The sequence below is a fragment of the Danio aesculapii genome, chromosome 19, assembly GCF_903798145.1.
Source record: "Danio aesculapii chromosome 19, fDanAes4.1, whole genome shotgun sequence".
Taxonomy (NCBI): domain Eukaryota; kingdom Metazoa; phylum Chordata; class Actinopteri; order Cypriniformes; family Danionidae; genus Danio; species Danio aesculapii.
The window spans coordinates 892,841-902,031 of NC_079453.1; the positions used below are offsets into that span (position 1 = coordinate 892,841).

Genomic DNA, 9,191 nt, shown 5'->3' on the forward strand with positions numbered 1-9,191 from the left:
TAATCGTCCAATCAGGAGTCAGCAGCCTCGTCGCTGATTGGCAGTGTGTGTGTGGGGGGGCAGGGCTTGTACCGTGTGGCTTCAGTTGATTGGCTCGTATCCTGTTGACTGGGACGTCCTCTTGCGGACACAAACAAAGACTCCGCCCAGAATAATGAACACCAGCGGAGTGACCAGACCAACCGTGATGATGATGATTATTAATGGAGAGAACGAGTCTGATGGAGGATCACCCAAACCCATTAAAACCGTCCTGTGGAGGAGAGAAAACCTTTCATATTTTAGTATTTCAGGTGTGTCTGTTCAATGTTTAGAGTCTCTGGAAGGCAGTCATTGGTAGTTTGAGGCTTTCAAAATATTGATCTGCGTGTTTTTACATTCAACCAATCACGTTACTTTGGGGCGAGGCTATCTGTCTGACTGACCAATGAGCGATGAGAGAGTTCAGGAATGGTAAACATTCAGTATTAAAGCAGTAGTATTTAAACCTGAATATCAACAGATAAAAATAGCTGTTAAAATAAAATAAAAGTAATATAAAATATGAATATAAATACTGTTAATATAAAAATATATTGATAAATATATGAGCTGCATACAGAATGATAATAAAACATTGATAGACATTTTAAATATAAAGCACACTTGATTTTGAAGCAATAATGTTCATTATTTGACTTAATTTTTATTTAGTATTTTATAGTATGTTTTATTATTATATAGCATTAAATTATATGAGTAATTATACAAGTAATTATTTTATAACATTAAAACATATCAAATTGCTTTTAAAAGATCCCATTGCAAATATAACAGCAATTTATATGAAATTAATTTAAAAAAATTCATTATATAAATAAAATTACACTTTAAATACTAAAAATATTGTTATTTTGAGGCTTTCAAAACATTGATCTGTGTTTTTCCATTCAACCAATCGTGATACTTTAGGGCGGGGCTATCTGTCTGACTGACCAATGAGAGATGAGAGAGTTCAGGAATGGAAAACATTGAACAACAACTTGAATAGCAATTGATAAAAACCTGTTCAAAATTAATTCATGAGCTGCATACAGGTGGATCAGAATACATTAAGAGTTATTGAGAATATAAAGTACATATGATTTTAAAAGCATGATAGGAATAAAAAATCTCTATATAATCAATGTTTATTATGTTTTCTTTTTTATTATATAGTTTGTTTTGTAATTACTTTAGAACATTAAAACAAGCAATTTTAACTTTCATTTAAATAAACGTACACTTTAAATATTGCTAAACTTATCAATATTATTGCATTATATGTGTATTATAATTTATAAAATAAAGTGATTAATATAACACATTTTATTACGCACATTACTATATGCACATGTAAAATATTATACATGTGATTTTTTATTGGCAAGCGTGGGAGGGAAAGTAAATAATACACCAAACTATAATAATTATGTAACAACAGAGAAATGTGGCCAGAAAAATGATGTAAACAATATCTTGAATGTTTTTTTTTAATTCCACATCTTCAAAATATTGTTCGACATTACTGAATCAACTTATATATTCCAATTTAACCAATTTTAGGCATTAAATAAGGCAGAAATAGCTCTTTTAGGTAATAATTCCAGTTTACCTCATTCATCCCTCAAAGCATTGTTTTAAGTCTATAATGAGCAATATTCAGATGAACTCAAAATTATTCGCACTTAAATTATTATATATCTCTAATATTTCTCAAACGATGTTGAACAGATTGAGGAATTTCTCACAGTATTTCCTCTAATATTTGTTCTTCTGGAGAAAGTCTTATTTGTTTTATTTCAGCTAGAATAAAAGCAGTTTTTAATTGTTTTAAAGCCATGTTAAGCTCAATATTATTAGCCCCTTCAGCAATATTAGTGTTGGATTGTCTCCAGAACAAACCACTGTTATACAATGACTTGCCTAATTACCCTAACTTTACCCTAATTACCCTAGTTAAGCCTTTAAATGTCACTTTAAGCTGAATAGAAGTGTCCTGAAGAATATCTAGTCTAATATTATTTACTGTCATCATGACAAAGAGAAAATAAATCAGTATTAGAGATGAGTTATTAAAACTATTATGATTAGAAATGTGCTGGAGAAATCTGCTCTCCGTTATACAGAAATATACAGAAGGGTGAATAATTCAGACTTGAACTGTATGGTAAATCCCTCACCAGCTGATGTATTTGGTGTTGTTGTAGAACACGGGGTCTTCAGCGAGGCCGAAGCTGATGTTGAGGGCGTGAATCTGAGTATGGTGTGTGAAATAAGCCTGAATGACAGCAGATGGGGGCATGCGGCTCACAGACACCAGCTCTGAGTGTCTGCAGGCGGTGGCGTCCTCGAACACAGGACGAGCTTTACGGTACGCCACCGGCTTCCACTGACTGAAACCCCACACACTGCTGGAGTTTACAGGAGACGACACCCACTCCAACACCTGCACACACACACACGACAGATTGACACATGTTCCCTCTTCCCAACAGGTAAAACCAGCAATAATCCACAAAATTAATAATAATTAATAATTAATTAATAATTATTTACCTTAAATATGGAGGGTGTGTACTCGTCGTCTATAGAGCTGCGCACGTCCACTCGGCTCTGGAACTCGGTATCGCCAACAGACTGAAACTCCAGAACGAATCTAGAGTTATTTCCTCGCGGCGTCACTCCGTTTATCCACACGCTGAGCTGTGAGGAGTTTGCATTATGAAGGAGACTCGGCCATGCTTCATCACGACCCTCAGACTCAAACACTGACACCTGAAACACACACACACACACACACACACTTATATACACCTAATAGAGCTACATGATATTGGAAGAATCTGATACTGTGATATTTTATTTTTCAGCGATAAATACTGCGATATGAATACAGTTTCACCAGATGCTTGGAATAGCTCTATCTTTGTGGTTTTCTGGGTAATCTTACAGTATTTAGGCATAGAAATTGAATAATCGCAATGCAAATGACTCGTTTCTAGTATTCCTAGTCGAAATAAGTCAAAACGGAGATTTTTTAAAAACTAAAGTGGTGAAAACTACATATATATATATATACATATATACATATATATATATATATATATAAATAAATGCTGTAAAATATAAATAAATATACCTCTTTAAGTGTGTACATGTCAACAGAGTGTGGTGTTTGCGGCTGCAGTTCCTCACCTGCAGACAGAGGGAGCCGTTGCTGAAGCTCTGTGTTTTCTCTCCTCCGCACAGCGCCACCGTGTGGTCCGACTGGTTAACGGTGGTGTTCAGCTCAGACCAGATGAAGTTCTGCAGCTCGTATGGAGGATAAAAGCTGGACTCTGCTGCTTTCTGTGGGTCTGCCGTGTTATTTACATCATCATATTCCCACAGCTGAAAGAGACAAACAACAGGGTTCAGTGTGTTCATATTTTACACTCCTCAGTGTTTTAAAAACTCAATGGCAAAGGTGGATTATACATATAAGACAGACCATCTCACTATTAATGATTCCAGTATCTATTTATGTATTATTCCTTTATACCACAGGTCTCAAACTGGATTCCTGGAGGGCCGCAGCTCTGCAGTTTTGCTCCAACCCTAATCAATCACAGCTGATCAACTAATCAAGGGCTGTTTATCAATATGCGTTCTTTAGTGTTCTTGCGTCCTCGTGTTCTCGTGTAACGTCATCATCAGCTGCCAAAGTTCAGTTCCAAAACTCAAGACCGCAAGAACAGAGGACACATGAAAGTTCCCTGATGTGTTTTTGATATTGAGGATGCACCGTCTGGATTGGATATGCGGCCGGCCGGAAGTGGGATATGCACATTATATATTAATATATATATATATATATATATATATATATATATATATATATATATATATATATATATATATATATTTTAATATAGCAGCATTTTTTACAACACTGTATAAAAATAATTAATATTTTTACAGTACTCTGACGGTTGGGTTTAGGGTTGGGGTAGGCGTTAAAAAAATACAATTTATTGAGTAATTTAATAGATAACATAAATAATATTTGGTACAATTTCTGTTTTTACATTACTGTGATGGTTGGGTTTAGGGTTGGGGTATAAATAATATAAATAATAAATAAATAAATATTAATAAATAATATAAATAATTAATATTTATAATAATATAAATTAAAAATAATATAAATAAATAATATAAATAATTCTCGTTAACTTCCAGCCGCAACCGTATCTGATCTAGCAACAACTGATGCAGACATGACTTTGACATTCATTGCAACTGAATAAAGGAGGTGAGAAGCGCAGCATTTTATATAGATTTATTATTAAAGTTTAAAGATATAACTTATTTGTCCCAGGAGTTGACTTAAATGAGATGGTGAAAGTAAACATTAACATGAACATCGTAATAAAGGCATCAAAACAATAAGGGTGTTTATTTCCTGAAAAAGTTAGTTTTATTTATATTGTGCAGCGTATATATGCAAGGTCTTTATGCATATTAATATATATTGTGAAAAGGGGAAAACAATAAATCGTTGTACGAATGCTGTAATGTTTAAATCATTTTCCATTAGAAGAACCAGTAAAGATCGCAGCATCTCATTTCTCACAGGACGTGTTCTCTGTTCTCTCGGTCTCCAGAGTTTGTTCTTCTGAGGTAACTTGGCAAGGCTGGTCTCCACAGGAATGCGAGTCCATTCTCTGCGTTCTTAGAATTGAGAAACAGCCAAGGTGTTCAAGAATATTAGACACTATTAAGCAGGTGTGAGTTGGAGGTGGTTGGAGCTAAACTAGGCAGAGCTGCGGCCCTCCAGGAATTGAGATTGAGTCCATTGCTTTATACCCATTTTAACACATTTTAAATCTGTTTTCAATTATTTTTATTTTATGTTATACTTGTTTTGTGATTATTATATATATATATATATATATATATATATATATATATATATATATATATATATATATATATATATATATATATATATATATATGTATATATAATAATCCTCACATTTATGTAAACACTTTCAATTACCATTGTGTATGTAATGTGCTATATAAATAAACTTGCCTTGCTTTTCATAGTACTTGTGAACTCTAATAATATGTAAATAAATAAATATTGTCAGTTATTATAAGCTTATTATAAGTTATTTTAAAACTGCACATTTATAAATTATTATTTAAATTATTTAATTATTAAATTATCATTTTAAAAATTGGGAAGGGAAAGGCCACAAAAAACAGTTTTGAATACTTCTAATATAAGTATTAATAATAATATAAATAATATTGACAACAGTGAAAAAAATTATTATTATATTTATTATTTACAATTACTTATATAAATATTATTGGACATCAAATCCTACAAAAATTCTAATTTAAAAGAGCACAATGATTTTTTTTTTGTCTTAAAATTAACAGAATAAATTGAGTAAGTCTGTCATGAATACAATTTCCAATCTGTGTATTTTTGTCTTATCCTGCTTCACTCCAGTGAGCCAATAATATGTGTTTATATTAGGGACTAGTGTACATGTTTACACTCGCTCACTGACTCACTGTCCCATGTGAACACTAGTGCACTGCGTACTATAGTACATGTTTATATTAGTGACTACTGTAAATATTCAGGCCATGTCCACACATACACGGCTATTTTATAAACAGTTTTCCCAGCTTTCATTTAAAAGAAAAAATCTCCATCCACATGAAAACGAATAAATGCACTGTGATGCGTTTTACACACACTCCCAGCCAACAGGGGGCGATAATGACCCTTTTATGCTTAGTTCACACCAAACCGGGAATTAAGTATTTTCTCAAATAAATCAATGCATAAGTGAGAACTGCCATGGGGATTACCATCCTGTGGCAGAAAGATGCGAATTATGCGATGCATTTGCTGCCAATGTGCAGTATTTTGCCTCATTTGCATCTTCCGTGTTTCGTGTGAACCCAGCTGTGTCAGCCAATCAGAAAGGAGAAAACAGCACAAGTTGACATCATGAGGAGAAAACTCCAGTTGTATCGTCCACATGAACACACTGTACACAGAGTTTCACCCTGGTTGGGGTTTTCACAAAGCATCAGTTTCAGTCACCTTTCGTTTTCGTGTGGACAAACAGTGAAACTACGTAGAAAAAAGTGCGGTTTTGAAAATATTCACGTTCGTGTGGTGAACACTAGTGTGCTGCTGTACTATAATACATATTTACATTAGTGAGTAGTGTATATCTTCACACTCACCCGTGTGAACACCAGCGCGCTGCTGTACGTGACACTGCTCTCCGGCTCCACCCTCAGGCTGCCTGCTGAACTGCTGTTGATGAACTCCGGCCAGTCTATCGTGACTGCAGAGCGAGTGCTGTTACTGTGCACCAGCAGCAGCGCTGGGGCTCCAGCATTACACAGCACGAAGTGAAGCGTGTCGTTTTCCCCCAGACCCCGCAGGTGAACCAGACCCACCCCAGGAGGAAGAGAAAGAGGAGGCACGAGACCAGGATTCAGCTCTACAGACACCTGAAAAATACCACATATTATAACACTGATGACACTACAGAGAGTCAGGATCATTTACGAGTGTGTGCTGATCATCTGTGTTTTAAACAGGAAATGTCAGAATGCTGAAGTTATCCTCAAGCTGGCTAACAGAGTATGGCTGAGCGATGACACATGTCATATCCTAATATGGTCTGATTTCTGTAAATTGAATCAATAATTTATATATACTGAGCACATTAAAAGGTCTATTTCTTTTTTAACATGGTAATAAGTATATACTCATTCATATGTGGTCACTTTATTCAGAACTTTACAATGTTTGATTAGAAAAATATACAATAAATGTTAATAAAATAAAAAAAAACATGTAAAAACCAACGTAAACATTAAAAACATCACTAAAGCAAATGCAAAAATGTAAACATCGTAATTCCTTTTAAGATGGCAGCTCTCAAAACGCTCTGCATTTCCATAATGGTGTGTATATATAATATAAATGTAATATAAATGATGATTGTGTATAGCGTAAACAATGTATTTTGCAACAACACAAAATAAACGATAAAGCATGAAATTAATCTGTCCTCATAAAATTATTTCGAATAAAATGGTTATTAAATATAGTATATAATATACTTTTATATTAAATGTACTAAATATTAACTGTACTCTGACCCTTCTCAGCCTTGAATATGACAGTATACAGAGGTAAAAGTGCAGACTAAATGCATTCAATCTCTGAGCAACAAAAATTTACAATACAGAACTAAATTTACATTGCAAAGATGGCACAGAAGTGATTCTGACAGGTTTCTTTTTTAAATACTTTATTTTTAACATGTTTTCAATTTTTGTATACACAGAAAGCAAATATAAAGTGAAAAGGTGAATGAATGAATAAATAAATGGATGGATGAATGCACAGACGGACTGTTAATAAATATATAAACATAAGATGGTAGATAATAAATATGTATATTTTTGTTTACAAAATAAATAAAATAAAATAAAATTGACAGGCCCTCTTAATATGTAAAAATAAATACACTACAAAAATAAGTTGAAAAATATTATTCAACTTAACGTAATTATGTGTCTTCCAGAGGCTTTGCAACCCACAGAGGCTTAAATGTCTTTAAACATGTTCAATAAATTAAAGATGCATCTTTTTTTTGTCTTAATCTTACACATTATATTCAGTTTTGTGTTTGTTTGTCATATTCTTCCTCTTTTCTTGATTTTGATTTCTTCGAGAGTTTCGTCTGGTCCTCTAATACGAAGACGTTCTATTGTATCATTTAAAGAAATAAAAATAATAAAGCTTGCTGACTTTATAACACACACTCTTTTACCTGTTCTCTATTCTGTCTACCTCACATGTTGATTTTTGTTGTTTTTAGTATTTTTATCGTCTTCATTTGTGAGTCTCAAGTCCCTGACAGTGATTAAATGTAAATATAACAGCAATATAACATCTTCGATCTATTTATTAGATTAATTTTCATTATATTGATTGGTTCTCTAACTCTATAGATTCATTTGAGCTATTATTACATGTGATGTTTGTGCCATAAAAACTGTACAAATCTCAGCTTTAAACAGCTTAGAGTAGCATGTAAACACTATGGTATATAATTGTTATTATAGATATTATAGCATTATCTTTTCTGTAGGTGTTTTTGTAAGACTTGAGTTTCAGTATATTGAAAGACTGTATATTTATTATCATGTATAATAGTTCAGTCATGACAGTAGATAAACAAAATCTCCAATAACTCACTGGATTACAAACCAAACAAAACAATCACTCGTCGTAGGTGTTTTGTAGGTGTTCACAACTTTTTAAATGTTATTTAGTGCAGTTCTGGTGTAAAGTCTGTTTCGCTGATCTGTATTATTATCATTATTTGATGTATTATGGCTGATTTTGTGTTTATTATGGTTTGTAAGGCTCACCTTCCGTCGAAACGCGTCTCCTCCTCCCAGAAATCCCCGCGCAGCTCCAAACACAACCAGCAACACCGAGTAAATTAAACCCACTTTAAACATCGACATCTTTTAAACTCTGGACACAAAAGCGGAATGAATAAGTGTCATTTCTGCTGTTGTGTTGTTGTAGTTTCATTACAGTCATGTGACTCTGAAAGCACTGCGCATGCGTGTAATCCATGTGGCCAAATATTGCATACACAGTTTAGGAGAGGGGCGTAACTTGTAATGGAGGCCTAACGTGAAGTTATCGATACCCACATGTCAAAATTATGTTGGAGTGGGTTCTGTCTTCGGACCGCAAGACAGGGTCGTAGCAAGGAGCGTAACTTGAAGTTATCGAGACCAACATGTCAAAACTATGTTGTCGGCAAGATGGCGCTACATACTCCTACTCCAACCATCACAGTTGGGTCATTCCTACTATTCGGTGCCATTTCAGGGTAGTCACTGTCCTTGAAAAAAATGTTAAATTGTCCAAGATTTTATACATTCAGGTAAAGGAGTACTTATTAAACTGTAAGATAAATATTCAGGTCCAACTCAGTTTAGCATGGTCACATGTAACACAGGACAAATGTCCACCCTGTTACCAAATACTCTCGTATCTTTTACTAAGGTGTTTAAAATAAATAGTAATTATAAAATTTACATTTTCTTAGAGTT

At 33.7% G+C, this 9,191-nt stretch overlaps 1 protein-coding gene across 1 annotated transcript in view; it reads right to left on the bottom strand.

Annotated features, from left to right (window-relative positions):
- glmp (glycosylated lysosomal membrane protein) overlaps positions 1 to 8,681 on the bottom strand; it is a 9,516-nt gene extending 835 nt beyond the window's left edge. The window contains exons 1-6 of the mRNA XM_056480035.1: positions 8,493 to 8,681; positions 6,282 to 6,554; positions 3,217 to 3,411; positions 2,578 to 2,796; positions 2,202 to 2,467; positions 1 to 253 (exon numbers count right to left, since the gene is read on the bottom strand). The exon at positions 1 to 253 is cut by the window's left edge and continues 835 nt beyond it. Coding sequence (XP_056336010.1) covers positions 82 to 253; positions 2,202 to 2,467; positions 2,578 to 2,796; positions 3,217 to 3,411; positions 6,282 to 6,554; positions 8,493 to 8,591 — 1,224 coding nt within the window. The 5' untranslated portion in view covers positions 8,592 to 8,681 and the 3' untranslated portion in view covers positions 1 to 81. The remainder of the gene's footprint in view (positions 254 to 2,201; positions 2,468 to 2,577; positions 2,797 to 3,216; positions 3,412 to 6,281; positions 6,555 to 8,492) is intronic.
- Between the last annotated feature and the right edge of the window lie 510 nt (positions 8,682 to 9,191).